Raw genomic sequence first — 20,749 nt, forward strand, 5'->3', positions numbered from 1 at the left:
ATAGGCACAGGGGTGGGAAAGGTTCCTGGATGGGGCTGGCTGAGTTTATTACACCGCTTTTCATCCAGACTGAGTTTATTATTGTATTTTACCTTACACGGACTGCTGCAAATGCTGTGATAGTTTGTGCAGGGCATTGTAGGTGACACAACCGCAGACTGCTTTGGAGATGTTGAAATTTGCTAAAGGAGCTCTTTTCTGTGTGTTTTCCCTACGTTCTTTTTTTGTCCTGATGCCAACCATGATGATATCTGAGACTAATTTCTGAGATTTCACTCAAGACTGCCTTGAACTGTGCAGTAACTTTTCTTCCGCTCTCTTTCTTGTAGAAATGCCAACACACACACACACAAATAATAGAATTCATGGGTTTATTTCCATTTACATCTGGCTGACTTGAGAAGCAGTGTGGATGAAACAAGGTACCCCACAACTGATGCTTGCGTAAAATGAATGATCATGTACCTATGTTGCCCAAATCGTCTTTCGGGAAGAATAATTTGGGCAGGGGTGTAAAAGACAGACCTGACAGCACCAAACACAAATGTGCAATTCCCTCTCCTTTCCTTTTTTACTTATCTGCAATTCACAAAGGCAAAATATCAAAGTTGAATAACAGTAATGAGGGGTCAACTTCTTTATTGGTGCAAAAAGGTGTAACACAGTGAAGCTGATGAAGTTCCACTGATGTACACCAGCGGGAAACACCACTTAAAATAAGCTGCATCTGTGCTGCAGTGGTCTCACAGGAATATGGGAACACTGCTTCTGTGATTTGATGCAAAACTATTTATAGCCTCAGAATTTAACCCCCTAGAAAGGAACCTACTGGAGGGAAGGAGCCACTGGAGGCCAGTGCTGTTGGGGAAGCGCTGGCACCACCAGCACAGCCCAAGGCCCCTTCTAAAGGCAGAGCCGGCATCCATGGGCACATTTATTTCCTAGGGACCTGCCCCTCTTTCAACCACATCTGGATTTGATCCCCAATGTTTACAAAGCTGGGGAGTGTCTCAGTGTTTTCAGATTCTTATGTGCATTATTTTTCTCATCTTAAAGCTGCCCATGTAGAGAAAAATACAGGACTTCAGTAACAGTTACCAGCATGATTTGCTTTTATTACCTTTCTGTTCAAGACCCTTGTTTCCCCTTGTAGCATGTCAAATTGCCCCCAAAACCATATTATACAGCAGAGAAATGTCGTTCACACTTCACTGGCTATTGATTTACTTTATTTATTGGCACAAAATCAGCCTGAGATAAACATTTTGTCCCCCATTTCCACTATTGTAAGCGATATAGTTCACTGCAAGATAGGCAAACCCCAATGTGCTGGGTCACAATTCGACATGGCTTTCTAATCAATGTGTGAAAAATTACCTAATGAATAATGGGTTGCACATTTCCACAAACAAATTAACCAGGGTGAGACTGAAACTAATGATTATATTTATCTAATGTAATTTCACATCTGTTACTAGAGCTAGTAATTTTTTTTTCTTCTTTCCATGGCGTCCTTAGAATTACAGCCCAGCTTTTGAGAGACAGACATTTTACATCCGTTTAAACAGATAATGTTCAGATTTATTAGATACATACTTTTAAAACCTCAAGATATTTGGGAAGCATGTTATTATTTTGCAGTACTTCGTGGGGATTGAAGTGCCTTTTGAAACGCAGTGCGTCTCCCACTCCGGAGCCAGGGCCCTCGGTCACAGCACCTCCCATACAAGGAACAACGAAAGTGATTTTTTTCCCAAAAAACAGCCAGTTGAGATACACCCTAATAATTTTTGTTGGAGTTAGGCTAATGTTATTCACAGATGAAAAAGCACGACAGTGGGAAGGAACCTCATGGGCTCGTTCTTTATCTCCTTCTTAAAGTAGATTTGCATCTTCCTGGTGAAATGATCAGTTTTGTAAAACAAATGTTCCCGGAGTCTGCCTGTCAACTCTGCGTGGGTTCAGCAAGTGCCCGGGGCCTGATGTGGCAGTTGCTTCTCAGAATGGGGAAAGCAATTGGCTCTGTGGGGTTTACTTTCCACTGAGTGTTTTTATTCTCTGAGCACATTAAAACGTTTTGCTTGGGCTGTCAAGAGTGGTTTGGGCACCCTCCTTGGCCTCCAAAATATGAGGCATTAACTCGTCTGTCTCTGCCCCTCTCATGAGAGAAGTGTCTCAAAGAAGGGCTTGTCAGACGGGCCACCAGGGAAGGAGATCGAGGACAACGCTGGGGTTTCCTCCCCCTAAAGCTGACTTGCCTTGATCCCCGTGGTGGATATAGATAGACCCCCCCCCTTGCTGCAAACCCCTTCCTTCTTGCTGCTGGGGGCTGTATCTGCTCTGTCACATCTGGCAGCTCGCAGTTGTCTTTAAATACATTGCAAGAAAGCCAAAAGTCTCCAAATGATGTCACTACTTGAGTCAACATTATTAAACAATTTCACAATTTGTCTCAGTCGTGGTGGCAGCTTTCATAAGGATTTATTATCTAGAGAGAGAAGAAGGGAGGGGGCTGAGAGTGCACAGAGGTTTGAAAGTCATTGTACCGAGAGTTTAATTATTGTATTTTTCACTGAAGTTGAAAGTATTGAGGAAAATCTAGCCAATTTCATATTACCTCATTTGATTAAAGAAGTTGTATGATTGTTCAGAATGTGTAATTGCCATTCAGCACAGCTGAGCTGAAAAAAAGCTTTTTGACTTCCCATCCTTAATACTTGGCAATATTTAGTAGCATCTCTGGATTAGCCAAACAAAACTTAGAAAATGACACCAGCTTTATTCTGAGGACACTCTGATAACTGATTCAGCTGAAAATTACGAGTAACTCAATGTGTATTTCTGTTTGGATTTGTTGGGCTGGGGGGTAGTTATTTTTCAGTAGTATACAGTTTTCTTCTTAACATTACAAAAAGTCCTCTATACACGCGTCAGACATGGGACAACATGGATAGATTTGCAAACCACAGGAAATAAAGCTTAACACAACATCATGTCTATTACATGGAGAAAGACATGCAGACATCCCACAGCTGTGTGCCTTCTGTGGTTTTGGCCTCAGCTGGCAACAAAGAATGACACAACCGCTCACTCACCCCCCACAGCTGGGGGAGTGAATTGGAAGAAAAAGGCAAAACTCGTGGGTTGAGATAAAGGCAGTTTAACAGAACAGCAAAGGAAAGAGGAAAACAACAACAGCGACACTGATAGAGGAATGTACAAACGTGATTACAGTACCACCGCTCACCCACTAGACCCGGGCAGCCCCAGCCCAACCTCCTGCCCTCCTCCGGCCAGCTCCCCCCTGTACCCCAGGCATGGCTCACAGGGTATGGAATACCTGTGTCCCCTGCCGGATCCCTGGGGAAATTAACACTATCCCTGCTGGAACCAGGACAGTGCCTTATGACTTATGACAGTGCCAAACCTACACTACTGGTTTGTATTTGGCTTCTTTATTGAGAAGAGAGACTCTAAATGTGTACCACTACAAATTATATTTTTTTTAAACTGCACATAACCCTCATTCCCTTCAGTGCTGGTTCTAGAAATAAATGACCTTGTTCTACTTAGAAGCTTGTGGAACAGCTGAGGAACATTCTGTCTGGGTCAGTCTTAAACTGTTTGGTCACAAAGCAGACCTCTGGATCTCTTGTTTGGGAGACTTCTTGTTCCACTGATTGCAGAAGAGGTTGTCCGTGTACTACTAGCACTTTACCTAATGAATAATGGGTTGCACTTTTCCGCAAACAAATTAACCAGAGAAGCAGACACTAGCAAGTGTCAGCCAGCCTGGCAATGGCTGAGCTGCTCCCTTCTGCGGTGGCATCTTCTGCAACAGCTTGTTGTTGTGCTTGCAACAACCATCTGTGCAGTGAAGGACTCTGGTGTAATGCCTGCAGAGGAGTGCTTCTGACCTCCGGGGTGCGAATGGACCGGGCTATCACCTGATGTGTCCATTCCACCTGGACTCAGCTCATGGAGATTGAGATGTGTGCTGCCACTGGAGGAGGCAGAGAGGTGTCGGTGCCAGGCATGTCCCTCTGCACCAGCATGCCCACGCAGTTTGGCGGCCACCACCTGGTGGTTCAGGGGTAACTTCAGTGGAGTTATGGGGCACATGGGATGGAAGTTGGAAAACAGCATGAAAATAGCCGGCAACATCCTAGAGGTGAGCTCTCGTGTAGCAACACTGCCCCAAACACTTGATTGCTTAAACGTAACATTCTTCCTAAAACACCTTTTCTTCCCTACCCTGAGCGTGATGGCTGTAGTGTGTCCTGGGCTGCCTCAGCCTGCAGAGGTCATACAGCGGGAGGAATTTGACAAGGCACTGCAAACCCAGTCTATTTCTTTATTCCCAAGGACTACCTTGACAAAGACAAAGCAACTGTGAGCAGCCATCAGCAGAGTTGTTTGGGGACTGAGCTCAGGGAAACATTTGATGGTTATTATAACAAGCACCCCATTCAACACATTCACTCGGTTGTTTTTGCTCCTCCTTTACCTAGTGCGTTTGACTCAGTTAAAGCCATTTAGCCTAACTCAGGCTCACTCAGTCCTGTAGATATAACTCAATACAAGCAATTCCTGTGTTTATAATAATTCACTGATTGCTGCACGGACACTTGTTGCTGGAGAAAGTAGTGAACCCTGTTGACAGAAAGACACAAAGGAAGATAATGGAAACACAATGCAGAGCTGCCCAGAGGGACTTGGAGCAAACTTCAGCATCTATACTGAAAGCACACATGGCAAGATAAACCAAGCATCAGCTTCTCTAGCACATGTGGTCTGAGTGTCTCAGCCTGAGTCCAGAAGGAGGTCACACTGGGGAGGCATGGCGTGTCTTCAGTCCCTGTGCCTTTTCATGGTACCCAGGCTGCACTGTTTGCGTTTCTCATTTTCCCTCTGGTAGAAATTTCTCACTGAGGGTTTTGACAATTTTCAAATAATGTCGTGGAGAGTGTGACAACATGAAATGAGAGTAGAGCACAATGATGCAGTAAATAGTTACATTATTAGAAAGGCAGATGCTGGCATTGAAGCAGGGTTGTTGGCCCAAAAAAAAATAGATCAGGAGGGAGAAAATAGAAAAAAATCTGTGAGGTATCAGAAGCGGTTGATAGCATAATAACATTCATACGCAAGCAAGGGTTTTCTATGGCAATGTGAATCAGCTCACATGCTAATATGACCAGTAAATAAACCATAGTAAGATTCTGGAATTGATATTATTACTCACCAAATACAACTCCAGGCCAGTGAATCATGTCTGGGATTGCATTTTGGACTCTAAGGCCTGGCACTGGATCCCAGTGCTCAAGACAAAGTCCTTCAGTGGCGCCCGAGTCGCACCCAACCACCTACAGACAACCTAAATTCAGCATAAACCTGGTGCTTTATACTTCCTATTGTCTTATTCTTAGCACTCTTTAGAGTCTTCAAAGATACGCCCCGAGTGAGCGCAGGGACACTGGTGAAATTTAGGATGTTATGGTCCCTAAATTGAAGCCAGCAAGGAGTGATTTGGAACAAGGCTGCTGCATCTTGGTCCCTCACTTAGGCAATCACAAGGAATGGGATCTCCCCAACCTGCTGTGAAAGCCAGTCACGCATCTCTTGTGTCTACCATCCTCTCTCCAAGTGACTATAAACTGCAGTCTGAATTCAGCCCATAAGGATAAACTTCAAGGGTATCTGAGGATTCTCTGTGTGCCTCCAGGGTCCAATGACCCATACAAAAAAACTGAGGATCTGATAACCAGAGAGCCTGGACACCAACAACTCCAGCATAAGGCTTGAAGATTTTCAGGTACCACTACCTTGAAAATCAGCCCCAGCTGCATTGGTGCAGGTACCCAAACCAACTGAGAATGTGTGAAAATGCAAACCCACCTTTAGGAAATACAGCAGTGCTGCTATAGTCCTTGGTAAAGCCACAGTAAGTGAGAACCACTTGTTCTCTAGGAAAATGCTGTAAAGCAGAGCAGTCAGAGAGCAACTCAACAACTCAGGAATGTTCTATCTGCCACCACGTCAGCTGTCTGTGTTGAAATGCAGCACGTTGTAGGTCTCTACCACAGGCTGCATTACGGCTATTTCTCCACAGGAATGAAAAAAGCGAGAGAAATTTTCCTGTGTTGCTTTCTTCTGCAAGGCAGGGAAGACTCAGAAGTAAACAGAGGGATCCTGTGCAGGTACTCCCAAGACAATGTTAGCCTCTTAAAAGCTGTGGAAGTGATGGCCTGGCCCCACACACAGCTACTCTGGCCAGCACAGCTCAGCTAGAGCACAAGTAGGACTCTGACTGCCTTTACCAGTCAGGCTGCTTCCCTGGGAGCCTCTCAACAAACTTGTGCTGAGGCAAACACGACACCTTCGGGATTTTCCACTGCTGCACAGACCCTGATACGAGGCAGGGCCGATTAAAACTGCCCTGAGTACGCAGAATGAGGAAGGCTTTTGCCACTAAACAATTAATTGGTGGGTCAAGTGCCAGCTCGTTTGAATTTTTTCTGCCAGTTTGGAAACGAGAAGACCTAGATGTGATGTAGATGTATCAAAGTCATTTCACAGAGGTTCACCAGTGGAATGGCACACATGATGATGGCAGAAGGTGAGGGCGAAAAAGGCACAGCCAGGAATGGTGCACTAAATCCTTTTTCACCTCGTGTGATTCAAAGAGGTAATCAGAAGAGTATGTGATGTATCAAAAACCTAGAGGCATTGGTGAAAGCAGGAGCAGGCAGGTAGATAAACTTTCACGTGGAGGAACCCAAACTGCTTTACTCATAAAGTCATTCTGAAGCTAGAGGTAAAATATCAGGATCAAGATGAGACTTAATGCTGAGATGGGATTTTGTGACTTGGTAGAAAGACCACTTCTAGAACGACTGGGCAGCTCCAATGTCAAAGGTGGCCAGGATCAGAGCAGTGCGATTAATGGAAAGAAGAGATTTGTGTATTGGTAGAGACTTTGGCCAGAACAAGTTCAGAGAATGTTATTTGATAAAGAACAAAATTCTGAACTAGTTGTGGAGTTTTATAACAAGCTTGTGAAGGTAATAAGAGGATTAAAATTTGTGGAATGTGGCAACCTACATCATTACATTACTTTGAAGAGGAAACTTAGGTACTAAGACACTTAGATGCTTTTCATAAAAATACGTGGAACACTGGATCCTTTAATTTATCAAGTAATGGTGTAACCAGCTGCTGTCAAATGTTATAACATACAGAAGGATGTGTGTGGAAGGCATCACCAAGTAATAGGCTGGCTTTGTATTCTGGGTGTAGTTGGTTGACTGTAACATCCATGAATGAAATCTACAGATTTGCACCCTACTGGAGAGGCTAAGAGAGGAGGAGATCACGTATAGAGGACTATTAGAGCAATTTATTGTAGATAGGACAAGAATAATCTCCAACAGAAATGAGAAAGGTCTAATTTAAGTGAGGATATGAACCGCATGATGAGTGGGTCAGAGGCAGCAGCTTCTTGTGTGAAGAAAGGCCAGAGCAATCAACCAATAACACAGGTTCCTGCATCCTTTAAAAAGCATATCAATTGTAGCTGTCATTACCTAGATGGGATCCCTCAGAGCCCAGCAGGATTCTCCACTCCTTTGGGTATCTGTCCAGTCACAGTTTGGACAAACCCAAGCTTAAAATTGCACAGAAGATAAAGCAGAAAGGGTGAAGTGACAGTAATATAAAATCTAGTGGAATTGTCTTCAAGTATTTCTTATAATAATTAAAATTTCACGAATAAAGCATAAGTCATTTATTTGCTACTGAGACCTGAAGATAAGAACATAAGCTGACAACGAATACAGTTGTAGGTGTTAATTATTGCTTATAATAGACGCAACGAGTAGAGCCACCAACGGTATCAAGTGTAATTCTTTATTTAGTAATTTAATATTCTTCCCTGTTCATCTCAATGCATTTTTATATGTCTGACCTTCTGTAGACTTCTCATTTTGTTCTCCAGCTGAAAGAGCAAAGCTGGTTAATTTCTGGTGACATTTTGCGGCTGTGTAGCTGCTGAAATATCTTTTTACACTCAGTTTTGTTTATAAATCTGAATTCAGTGGATATCTGCCTAGCAACACAAGCCTCTAAGCCGGGTGACATTGCTGAAATGAGAGATGAGAGTCCCCTCCCTCCTGCAGAATTACTGAGCACGTCCTGGCCTCTGGAGCCCAGGGGACACCAAAAAGCACCGTGTAATGGCCGTGGCTGTGGCAAAGAGCAGCTAGACCACGCTATGCCCCCTTTGAATGTCATGTCTTCTGCTTACCCGGCGTATCATTGACCTACATTGACTGTGACTGTGGCACAACCAAATCCTCTGGCTACAATGACACGGGGAGTCCTCGTGTTACAGTCAAATCAAGTTTTGCCTGGGCTGTGATATAAGGCAGGAAGCCCAACATCACAGCCTTCCAGTACATAGGAATTTCATTATAAACTAATGTTTATGCCTTGAAACAGGGGATGGTGCTTGCTCTTAATTATTAGATACAAAAAATAGGGGAGGGTGCTAGCAGACATTCTGAAATGCTCTTTAAAAAGTTAGCAAAAAAATAAACCTTAAAAGCTTGTAAAGGAGCCACAGGGAATCATAGCTGCCACTTAAATTATATTAAAGGGCAATAAATTGAAACTAGTAAAAAAGAAATGTGTCCTTACAGGGTGCATCGTCAGCTTATGAAATTCACTGTAGCGGGAGGTCAGTGAGAGAAAGTCTGTAGTTTGTTTTTTTCCAAAGTACTTTTTGGATCACTACCATGATGCTTCCAGTGCTGCGAGGAAAGGCTAATCAAACTTCATACTCCAAGGCACAAACTGTGTATGGGGGTCAGGAGAGAACGTCACCCTCACAGGCAGTGTATTAAGCATATTCTGCATTTTCCCTCTCGACCTTCGAAGGAGGGTAAGGATCTCTGCAGAACGGTTGTGTAACCTCCAATGGCAAATCCTCTACAAACATCTCTGGATTCCTTCCTCCCAGGGAGTGATTCTCCTTTGGCAGATTTCAAAGCTCATAAAAGCATAATTTTAGCGCTGAAAAATGTTTTTAAGCATAAGCGTTGATGAATGATGCAACGTAAAAGTGAAGCAGAGCTCTTGAGCCTCAAAGATGATCTCAGGAGAAGCTGAAGTAGGCGTAATTTATTGGCAAATAAGAGAGGCGACCGCCCACCCATACCATCGTACAACATCCCAGGTGGAAGACAAAGATGGGCTGATCTGTGCACAAGTCCCGGCTGTGAGAAGCATGAAGAGAGAGACACCCTGCTGCCATGTTTTCCCTGAGGAGTAGAAGTAAATCTCACAGGGGGCCTTACATGGCTCTTAATGCAGCCCCTTGAGCACTCCTCAAATAAAAGCATGATGGTTAATCAAAGGCAGTCCCCTACCACATCCTGGGCATGATCAGCCCCTCTGGCTCTTGCTGCTATTCTTGCTATTCTTGTCATGATGAGGTGAAAAATTAAAGCCATGCTGTCCCTATGCATCCTGTCTCCACCACCACCACCACCTCTGTTTTCCTCTCACAGTTGCATCACAGGCATGGGTGATGATCGGTCTGTGATATTTAAAAGGAGCCTGGTGGGTGTTACATCTTTTGGAGAAAACTCTACTTCTCTGAGTTAAGCCATGGCTGTCAGCTTTCTTGCCCAGAGATTTTGGGGTAAATTGTGTCTGTTCATAAAGTCACACTGGCTGTCAGGCCCCAGATCTCACCTATGACTGGATGAGCCAATGTGGCACAACCTGCAGTCAGACATTTGAATGCAGTCCACATGTGGTCATAATTTCTTTTAGAAAAGAGAGTGTATGGAATGAGGGAAAGCTCTCTGGCAGAACAATTTTGAGCGCCAGTCCCGCAAATCTTCACACGTGCATCTGCTGAGCTCTCAGCCAGGTCAGTTTTAAAGGCTGTAGGATCAGGGCCTTTGCTTCTTTGTCCCTTTTGCCCAAGCTGTAACTCTATTATGGCTATCAAATAGTTGAGATAGACCTGTGACATTACAGGTTGTTAATTTCCAAGGACTCCTCTTCCTTTTCCTTTTGTGGCGTTTAGATTTTTTCCTATGTTTACAGCACACCTGAGGGAAATACTGAAATTCCTTTGTTCTCCCTTTTGTCTTTATGCTGAAAGGCTAAATAGGCCATGCTTCCCAGACCAACTGCTCTGAGCTCAGCCTTAATGGCAGGCAGGAGGTGGTCACCTCTGTGTCAGGGCTTGCTTTAAAAAAAAAAGCATCTTAATTCCAGCATTGGAAATGAAGAGGAGTTATCTATTAGCTCTCATATTAATAATTTAGAAAATACATGCCAAATCACTTGTGTTCTCTCGGTTCTCTCTGAACACAGCTGCAAACTGCATTAGGTGTTAGGGTGAATGGATATATTTCAGATGAGATATTTGTACTGAATTATTAGGGTAGTCTGTATTACAAAATTACTAATAAACATTGCTTCTGGCTCAATTTAGCCTGAACTCAGTGAACCTAGCCAGTGGTGAGAAATCAAAAACTCTGAAATACCCGATGAATGAATCTAACTAATCACGAAGCCCTGCAGGAAGTAGATGCCAGGATTAATGAGCCAGTGGTTTCACCATGCCATGCTGTTATTTCTTCACATAAATGCCCTCAGATGAGATTACCTTTGTCATGAAAAGGAGAAAAGGAAGGTTACATACTTTCAACTGACAGGTTAACTGCCATACCTCCATTACTGCAAGATACATTTTCATGTGCGGAGATTTTTATTCTGAAAAATGAAAATTTAAAGACCACAACACAAATTAAACCACATTTTGATTTCTAGGAGCAGGGATCATTGCTGCTAGTACAATAATATAATCCGTGCTGCAATGCTATCTGATCCCTTGCCTTGCACAAACTTTCTTCCGATGTTAGTAATTGCTCAGTGAATGCAATCTCCAGCAGCGGGTAAGAGCGGATTCTGCCTTCCAGAGGGATTTGAGGGAAGGAAGAGAGGAGAGAGAGTGTCAAAGCATTTCATCAAGAGAGCAAATGAAAGGTTCAGTGACATTATCGTTATGTATATTCCTTAGACATTAGGGGTGATGTGTTAAGAGTGAAGTAAACCTGTGTGGATATGTGCTGGTGCGGAAATGAATCTGTACATACAAATGTAAATCTGAGTCTATTTACACACTGAGTGGAATTGCTTAAAGCTAAAACACAGCTTAAGGTAAGCAAATAAGCCCAGCTTGCAACAGCCCCAGTGCCTGGTGTTAGCTACTTAGTCAGTAATAGGCTAATTGTTATGCAGCATAAATATTCCCTCTCGATTTATATGGAATTCACTCACTTATTTTGATCACTTTATGTGAATGAAGCAAAGCTGTTCCTGTTGTTAGGTAAAGCTAGTCAGTGCTGTTTAATTTTTGTCTTTTAATATCAGTATGAGTGAGATTTTGTAATAAAATCATTCACACACAACCTGCAACATGTATGAGTGAAACCTGCAGCCGCCTTCCTTTCATCCATGTTAAATACATAAGATCATCAGCTTAGATGTTTTATGTCGCAAAGCTTCAGCTGGTGCTAAGGGTATGTTTCAAAAATCTCCAGGACTCAGAACACGAAGATCTATTGCCATGGAAACAAATGTTGTATCAAAGTTGGGCAGGATCAAAAAGCTTTGCTCATAACCAGGACAACAGTTGCATTAGAATATGGGGGAAATGATGGATGGTTTAGGAGCAAGAATTCAGCTGAAGGACCTTTGTAAGGCCCCTTCCATAGAGTCGCAGCATTTGGTGTCAAGAGTTGGATCTTAGAGGTTGTGTCTCAATCCCCTGCCCCCAGCCAGAAAGAGCATTTTTTCTCTACTATTAAAAAGCACATATTTTTTAAAGATCTTCTATACCACACTTTACAACATTCCTACACCATAAAGCTGTCTTGCTTACAGCAATATAAAGCAGCTGTAAAAATTACATGCCTGTAAACAACCTTCCATACATTTGGAAGAAGCAGAGTGAGATTTTCACTCCTCTGCACGTAACTGGAGACATGCTTTTCTTCTGAGCGTACCACGACACAGGGAAGGGACTGCTGTGGGATTGGGAAGACCAAGGGATGTCACAGGTGGGCCATTACTCCCCTTGGCCCATGCAGGGGCACCGGTGGGGTAGGGGGGCTGGTGTTACCTCGACCAACCCTACTCCCTAGACACCCTGTGCAGCCACATCCTTGATGGCTGATCTAAACTGATCATGAATTTCAAACTCAGAACCAAGCCTGGGTGCAGAGGGGCTACTGCTTGGTCCAAGGCTGGGCTGGGGAGTAGAGGGAAGGCTGGAAGGAGTGACAGGGTACGGCATCTTCTTACCCCAGGCATTACCATGGTATGGATTATGGCATGGGACCTGTCTTGCCTGGCCTGGCCTACCTCAGGATGGGCATCCTGCACTGCTTCAGCACCTGCACCAGCAGGATCCTGCAGAAGGGCGCAGGGCTGCTTCCTCAGGTGACCCCCAGTGGAGTCAGTCATGGCCTGGATCGCCAATAATTTATTCTGCTTTTATTTCTCTTTTAAATTAAATATGCATACATAATATGCACTTTGGAGCAGGCAAGGACCCTTCTGCGGGTGCCTGTGGAGCCGGGCACTCTCAGGTGTGTAATTAAGAGGTGTGTAATTGATGTACAAGGAGAAGAGATCTCAATGCATTGCATAAAAAGAAAGGGGGGGGGAAGAGAGAGAAGAAAAATGAAACCCAAACCGGGTTGTACGATACTTGCTAAAGTCCTGCACTTTTTTTTTTTTTTTTTTGCCTGTGTCAAAGTTTGTACGGGAGTAAACCAAAGGTTTTCTCTTCTGTGGGATTTGCCCTGCCAGCAGCTGCACATTCAATTCGGAGCCAGCAAAAAGGTCTGCAGCGAAGTGCCACTCCGCTCCCGCTCCTGCTCCTGCCACAATCCCAGCCCTCGTCCCCTGGTCCTGCACCAGCCCAGCACCGGCCTGGTGGTACTCGCTGCCCACCCGGCCCCAGCCTTCCACCACCCCTCCCCCCTCACTCCTCGCCCCTGCTGTACTTCACCGCGGAACTTCTTGTCTCATAGTTTAAAGATCAACCACACACAAAGATTAACAAAAGTTTATTAGTCATGAAGTATTAAAATTGTGATAAATGAAAGGCTTCAATGCAAAAATTCAAGCAAGCAAACTATCCCCAAACTTTTGACAAAGGACTTGGTGAATCCTACAGAAGGAAGTCCTGTCTTTTTTTATGTTTTTTTGCCTGCAGTTCAAGACACTTGTTATATCTCACACGCAACATCAAAATCTATAATTCTTCATATCACATACTGAAAATGATATTATTTATCCATTTACATTAACTTGATATAAACGTGTCCGGAAAAGTCAATTAATATGTTTTATATTAGCTCAAACATTCATTAAGAAACCCAAAATGCAATAAATAAGCACAGACAATAAGTTAAAACATATCACGAATCGACCAGTATGTAACAAGAATGCTTTATCTACACAAAACATCCTATTTCACATCGTTTGTTCATTCCTCCAGCGGCCCTGCCCTGCGGCGGGGTGACCGGCACATGCAGGCGGGCGGGCCGCGGGGCCGGGCCGGGCCGGGCCGGGCCGGACCGGGCCGGGCGGGGCGGGGGCCGCGGCGGCGCCTCCGCCGGCGGCAGCGGAAGATGCAGGAGGGACAATAGCAGCAGGAACGTAAATAAATGCGTAAATAAAGGTGGGGCGGATCGGCAACTCAACTGTCACGAAATCAAAGCTCCGAAAAAGGGAAGTGTTCTTGCTTCTTCTTTTTTTTTTTTTTTTTGCCTTTTCCCCCCGTGTGTTTAACTTTTACAAAAAGAAACTTTTTTTTTTTTTTTTTAATTTTCCCTCATCTCTCTCGCTTTCTCTTGCTTATAAATTCTTTTATCAAAATGGATTTGATTCTCTCTGGGGTCTCCGTACTGCTCCGCGAACCCGCCCGTCCGCCCCGCGACGGCGCCCTCACAGCAGATCGCTGCTTTTTCATAAACCATAAAAATTAAGAAAACAAAACTAAAATGCATTTCTTTGCAAAGCGGCCGGCGGGAGCGCCGGGTCGCGGCGAGGGAGGGAGGCAAAAAGGCCGGACTCGGGTAGGTCCCGAGTCCTCCCGCCGCCGGGGAGCGACCGCCGCCGGGCGGGCCGGGCCACGGGAGATGCGCGGGGGATGCGCGGGGGCGGAGGGGGATAGGGGTAGGGGTCTCGGCCCACAAACCAGTCCGTTGGCGTCTGATTTCAGATCCTGAGTCGACTCCCTGGTAAGTCAAGTGGGGGAAGGCGGGGGGCCGGGGCGGGCCGGGGCGGACCGGGGCGTGCGGGCGAGGCGGGGGCGCGGGGTGAGGCGGGGAGGGGGGGGGGCGGCGGCGGCGGGGGGCGAGGCGGCGGCCATTAGGTGAAGCTCATGGAGACTGTGTGCTCTAGTGCTTTGCGGCGGAGGGAGGCGATGCTGGTTCCCCGCCACACGTCGCTGCTGTCCGGGGAGCTGCAGAGCTGGGGCGAGCCCGTCACGTTGCTGGGGCCGGGCAGGGAGGCGGGCACCATGCCGGGGAAGGCGGGCTGGTAGAGGTGCGACTGCAGCCCGGCGCCGTTGGAGCCGGCCAGGCTGTTGGAGAGGCCCATGGAGTTGGGCGGCGGCCCGGCCGCCAGGCTGCACTGGGAGAGGGACTGCGCCATGGCCTGCTGCCGGCCCAGCGCCGGCGGCAGCGGCAGCTGCGACACGCCCGGCATGGCGGCGGCGGCCCAGCGGGTGTCGTTGGCGTGGAAGGAGCAGAGGCTGTCGCCCATGGCGGCGGCGGCGGCGGCGGCGGCCGAGGGGAACTGCGGCAGCCCCGGCGTGGGCAGCAGCGTGCCCGGGGCGCGGAAGACGTTGGTGGTCTTCTTGCGCTTCTTCCACTTGGCCCGACGGTTCTGGAACCAGACCTGCGGGCGGCGGGCAGCGACACGCACCGTTAGCCACCACCCACCCGCCGTGCGGCCGGGGCGCGGCGCGGTGGAACGGGACCCGTCACCCCCGCCCCGGCCTCCGCACCGTCTCCTGTCGTCCCCCCTCCCGCCCGGGTCTTCCCCCCCCCGCCCGCCGTTGTCTCTCCCACGGCCGCTCTTCAACACCCGCAGCCCCACGCGTGTTACCATCACGGGTTAACAAAACTGCTGGAACTTTTATAACGAAACCGATCGATGTGTCCGTCCCGGGACCGAGCTGCTTGCGGTCACCGTCCCTGGGGGGCAGGCTCCAGGGGAGAAGCCTGGCCTCCACCCGAAGAAAAAACAATAACACAAACAAAAAAATAAATGACCGGACCACGGCTTTTGCGCTGGCGTGGAAGTTCTCCCAAGCCACCACCGGAGCGGGGTACCGCCCGGGTCCCGGGGCAGGAAACCCTCCCGCCAAACCGCCCGCATTTGTTTCGGTTTTGGGTTTTTTAATTGTTATTAAAAAACACACACACACACACACACACAAAAAAAAAAAAAAAAAAAAAAACAACCAAAAAACAAAAAACACCGCAGGTTGTTTAGGTAAGCGGGTGCTCGTGGTGCCGGCAGGGACGACTCGCTGGGTCTCGCCACACCGCTGCCGAGCGCACCGGGGAGCTGCTAGGGAGGGAAAAGCCGGTTCTGCTCGAAATCCAGGGGAGCGCAGTGCCCGGACCTGCTGGAGTCCCTGGTTTCGTGCTACGTACCCAGACTAAGAAACACGGACGCCCATTAGCGGGAATGAACAGCCGTTAGGGAACTAAATGTTATATGAATAATCGAAAAATCGCCTTCAATTATGTTTTAGGGTTAATAGTTAAATTGCGGCTACAAAATCTTTTTATGTTTCATGGTTTACTGGTGGTGTAAAGAATCTCCATCAGGTCTGATCGCCTCAGCTCATATCTACACTGCATATGCTTTTAAAATGTGAATGTTTCCAGTTGAAAACTAGTGCATGACAGATTAAAACGCAGGGAAAACCTGGGGGAGATTTTGAAAATGCACACATGACAACTCTAGAAATATATTAACCACGAGCGTTTGGCAACTTTGGACTCCTTTTAAAATGCAACTAGCCCCTGAAAATTATTAATACAACAGTGAGAATCTAATGGAGGTTGGAATCTAAAAATCTACTTTGATGATGTCTGCTGTTACAGTAATATAGACATACTGTAAATGTATTTTAAAATATATAGCCCATTTAATTCCCCAGCTATAAATGGGTTAGAGAGGGGGAGAGAGGGAGAGAAGGGGAAACAATATCACTTTTGTTTTTCTTCCTTTTTTTTTTTTTCTTTTTCAGGAGCCGAAGCTTTATGAAGATCTCATTGGAATCCAGCGGATGATTAATGTGAAGATTTGGTAGGAAATCTGGAGAGCTGTATTAAAGCCCAGATCTCAGGTTCATTTCGATCAGCCAGCCGTGAACTCTGGGCCGAATTCATTACGCTTTAATAGTGCTGGGAGAGGAAGAAAATGCAATTTCTCATTCCATTAGAAAACTAGAAAATACTCTCAGCTTGTCCCCTATTAAGATGTGGCAGGTGACGGGACCATTGTGGGGGACACGGTCAATGGAATTACAGCACATTATTTTTGTTCATATAAAATATTGAAAGGCAAGCCTGACTGTGCAGAAGTTATTTCACTGATTTGGTTTTTATGTAAATAAAATATTGAAAGTTAATTAATCCGTGCTAGAGACTAATGATTATGCTTATTATATTGCATTTGATCGCGTAATTTGCATGATTCTCGCATTGCTGCTTAATAAGCCATTCCAGGTTATAAATAATTCTGAAATTGGTTTCTAATAATGGCATGCTATAAAAAGAATGGTTTTATTACAGCAGCCTGAAAAGCAGAGCAATATCAGACGTGGAATTGGACTCCCGTTTAAGCACCAGCCGCTTTAATAATTATTTAAATGTATCATATACATTAAATACAGATCTAAAATGAGGAAAGTGGTGATTTATCCTAGCATCTAAACCCCTTAAAAACATATACAGCCGCTATAAATTAACTATTTGGAGCATTCCTTAATCAGTGTGGAGTCCACATACTGCAAGGAATGTGTAGGCAATCTGTGAACTATAAAGAAAACTGTAAAGTACTTGTATAAGAACATAAACCAATTACTATTTAATTTAAATTTGGTCAAGGAGTAGTGATACATCGGATTGTGAAGTAAATATATTAAATAAATTATTTTGCCTTAGATTACATAATGTTAATCATTTTGAAGTGTTAATTAAGAAGGTTATGTTGATCTGATTACTTTTTAAACTACAGAACATTATTGTAAAAAATATTTAAATTGCCGCTCTATTAAACTGTTTTTATCAGCAGTCTCGAGCTATTAGCATTGGTTTAAGATTATGCCGAGGCCATTAAAACACTTTGTCTTTCTTCCTACGAATTTCTTTGATGTGCTGTTAGAAAATAACTATTTCCATTTTAGATTTTATATTTTACTTCATTTACCACACTCCTAATATTGAAATTGGTATCATTAACCTTTGGGAAACCCAATAAAGTTTAATAGACCTCGTTTTCTTTTTTCATAGAGTCAGTTGTCCAATTATATTTTATTTGTGAATCTAATTTCTTTCTTAATTTAAACTAATTATAGTCCTGTGTAGGCTGAGTCAAATTGTTTTACTTTTTAAAAGCAGACGTGCATTTTCTGTCACATTCGAGAATGGAGTCAATTTCCGTTCATAAAAACGTTCATTTAGGGATTTCTTTTGACGTGTCTTTATTTAGCCGAGGCGCCTAGTCTTGCCGAAAGGGATTTTGAACACCGGCTGCGGTAAAGTGCGGCGGCATTCCCAGTGTACTGTGCTGAGCGGGGATGCACATCCCACAAGTGCTTTCATTGTGCAGGCTTTCGTCCTCGGAAGGGACTCGCCCAGAAAGTCACTGAAATATCCTACACATAAAACTCGCACCTGAGCAGCCTAGCAGTTGCATCCATCTCCCCCTTTTCCAAATTTCGTTTACATTTTTTTGCCTAAATAGTTTCTGATGTGCCTGTGTGCAAATATATATATGTATGTGTGCATATGTATATATAAGTACTGTAGAGAACAAAGTACACCCTAGATGTTGAAGTTACTCTCTACCCCTGCCGTCCCCAGGCATTATTAAAGACAGTACGGGGAAACTCCGAGTCCAAATACAACTACCTTCTACCGAAGTGCGTTTTCACGAGCCTGTGTGCATTCCCCGGCTCCCACCCCGACCCTCCCGGCGGCGGCGGTCTCCGGGGGTCGCCCCTTTCCGGAGGTGGCGGCGCAGCGTCCGTGCCCGCCGTCAGCACCCTGGACAGAGGACCCAACGCACCCCGCGGGTCGCCGGGCAGTGCTGTCGTCAGCACCCTGGACAGCCGCCCCGCGCCACCCAGCCGCCGCCGGACCCCGCACCGGGAAACGGGGGTAATTCCCCGGCGGTTTGGGCTCGCCTCTTGGCGCCGAGCTATTGCGAGGGCTGAGACTCGCCCCTCTCGGGACGTGCCTCCCCGGGTTCTTTCCTGCCCCGGCTTGGGACGTGGAGCGGGGGGAAGGTCCGCCCGCGCCCGGTTCGGCACCACCGCGCTGCAGGCGGTTAGGGAGCAAGAGGACACCCCAAGGGGACAGCTTTGCGGAAAAGGGGGCGGGGGGTGCCCTGTTTCAGGGTTTCTTGCACAAACTACTGCATTCAGGGGTGGGTTTTCTCCCCCGCCGTCGGGTTGAGGTCTGGGGACACCCACCCGCCCGCCCCGTGGTGACTGGCCTCACCGCCGGCCGGGCGTGCCGCCGTCGGCGAGCCCGGGGAAGGGGACGGCGGGCGCGGCGGGGGTGGGCACTGCGCGGAGGCGGCTGCTCATACCTGCACCCGGGACTCGGTGAGGCCGATGCGCAAGGCCAGCTCTTCCCGCATGAAGATGTCCGGGTAGTGGGTCTTGGCGAAGCTCCTCTCCAGCTCGTTGAGCTGCGCCGGCGTGAAGCGGGTGCGGTGCCGCTTCTGCTTCTGCTGCCCCTGCTGCTGCCCAGCCTGGCTGGGGTTCTGGCCGCCCTGCTGGCCTTGCTGCTTGTCGGGGTCTTTGGCGCTGACGGCTAAGGAGCTGGGGTTGGATCCCACCGTGGTGATGTCTTCCCCCGGCAGCAGGGTGGTCCCTTCCACGGTGTCCGAGTTGGGGGCCATGTCTCCCGGGTGTCCCCCCGGATCCGAGCCCCCTACGCCCAGCCGACACTTCACCGCCTCCCGGTGTCCCAGCAGCTCGGCCGCATCTTTCATCCCTGCGGAAGCAAAGGAGCCGCGGTCACTCCCCTGCAGCCGGGCATATATTCATCAGAGCCGCTTTCCAGCGCACCGAGCCGGCTAGAGGCATCCAGCCACCGCCACTGCCTCCGCCCCGCCGCCCCCCGCCGTCCCCCGGCCGCCCGCCAGCCCCGCAGCCCGGCTCGTCTCCGCGGCGCGCAGAGACCCCGGCCCGGCGCAACTCGGGGCAGGGGAGAGAAAACTTTACACCGAGCAGCTCCTCTTCTTGCTTAAATAACCAGCTCCCTGCCGGGCCTCCCCTTGCGAGACCAAGGGAGGGGAAGGGGGGGAGGGCAAGTTTTGCCGGGTTCAGCCTGGGTTTTCCAGCGGAGCTGGCAAAAGAAAGAGACGGAGAGAAAGAAAGAACACTCGAGCCGCTCTGCTGCCGGGAGCTTTACCTCCCCGACAGATGTGCGGGGACCTCGATCACCCTCTCCTCCCTCCGCTGCTCTAAACAAACGCATGAATAACCATAAATAGGTAGATACAGAAATTTCTCCCTTTTTAAAGGAAAAGAAGGGGAGAGGAAAGCGAGCAGGCGAGCAGGAAAAGGCCACCCAGAACTCCTCCGTAAATACCATCGAGCTCATCTGTCCTAAAATAATAATAATAATCATAATCATAGTGATAACGTGTAGGTATGTATATAAAAACAGGGGAGAGAGAAATTAAATGATCCACGACTCGCTGTAGATCTACATACTCCGTAGGTCTCCCTCTCTTTTTTTTTTTTTTTATGTTAAATCAAATTAAACTTTAATACAGTACAATTACTTTTAAAGGAATTAGCCCATTTAGATCGCATTAAGGTAAAATAAGGAACAAATTGTCAATTTCCTGCCCCGGCTTCCTCCCCGCTCGCCGCTGCCGGTGCAGCCGCCGCGGGGCGGGGGGGTGCTGGGGGAAACTCACCGAGACGGGCGTCCAGGAGGTCGGCGTGAGACAGCATCGCGCACCGCTCCAGGGCGAAGGCTGTTCCCCCCCAAATTTTAGCGGCCTTAAGTTATTTAAAATAGATATGAGATATAAGATATATATATATATAGATCGCCTAAATGAAAGAAAATTCGGTGTGTGGTTAAAAAGGGGGTCTCCTGCATTATAATGTCCTTTAGAGAGACGGGGAGGTGCTTAACACTTCAATGAACCCGTGAGCAGCTCGGCGCGGGGACCAATCAGGAGGGCAGCCTGCAAATGTCAGCGCCCGGAGCGCCCCGCTCCGCCCGCCCGCCGCCCGCCCGCCGCCGCCGCCGCCCCGGCCTCCCGCCGCCCCGGCCCGGCCCGGCCCGCACCGCGCCGCCGCTCCCTTCCCCTGCTCCGCTCGCCTTTGCCGCCCTCCTTCCCCATCTCCCCTTCTCTTCCAAGTGCACATTTGCCACCCTCCTCC

General features: G+C 47.3%; 1 protein-coding gene across 1 annotated transcript; it reads right to left on the reverse strand.

The window, feature by feature from the left end:
• Positions 1–14,463: 14,463 nt before the first annotated feature.
• Positions 14,464–20,311, reverse strand: OTP (orthopedia homeobox; the record flags this gene model as incomplete). Its single annotated transcript, XM_082497760.1, has 3 exons — positions 14,464–14,994; positions 18,931–19,340; positions 20,275–20,311. The coding sequence occupies 3 exons, from the start codon at positions 20,309–20,311 to the stop codon at positions 14,464–14,466; spliced, it is 978 nt and encodes a 325-aa protein (XP_082353886.1).
• Positions 20,312–20,749: the final 438 nt, after the last annotated feature.

The sequence above is a fragment of the Vanellus vanellus genome, assembly GCF_965231255.1.
Source record: "Vanellus vanellus genome assembly, chromosome: Z".
In the NCBI taxonomy this organism is placed as follows: domain Eukaryota; kingdom Metazoa; phylum Chordata; class Aves; order Charadriiformes; family Charadriidae; genus Vanellus; species Vanellus vanellus.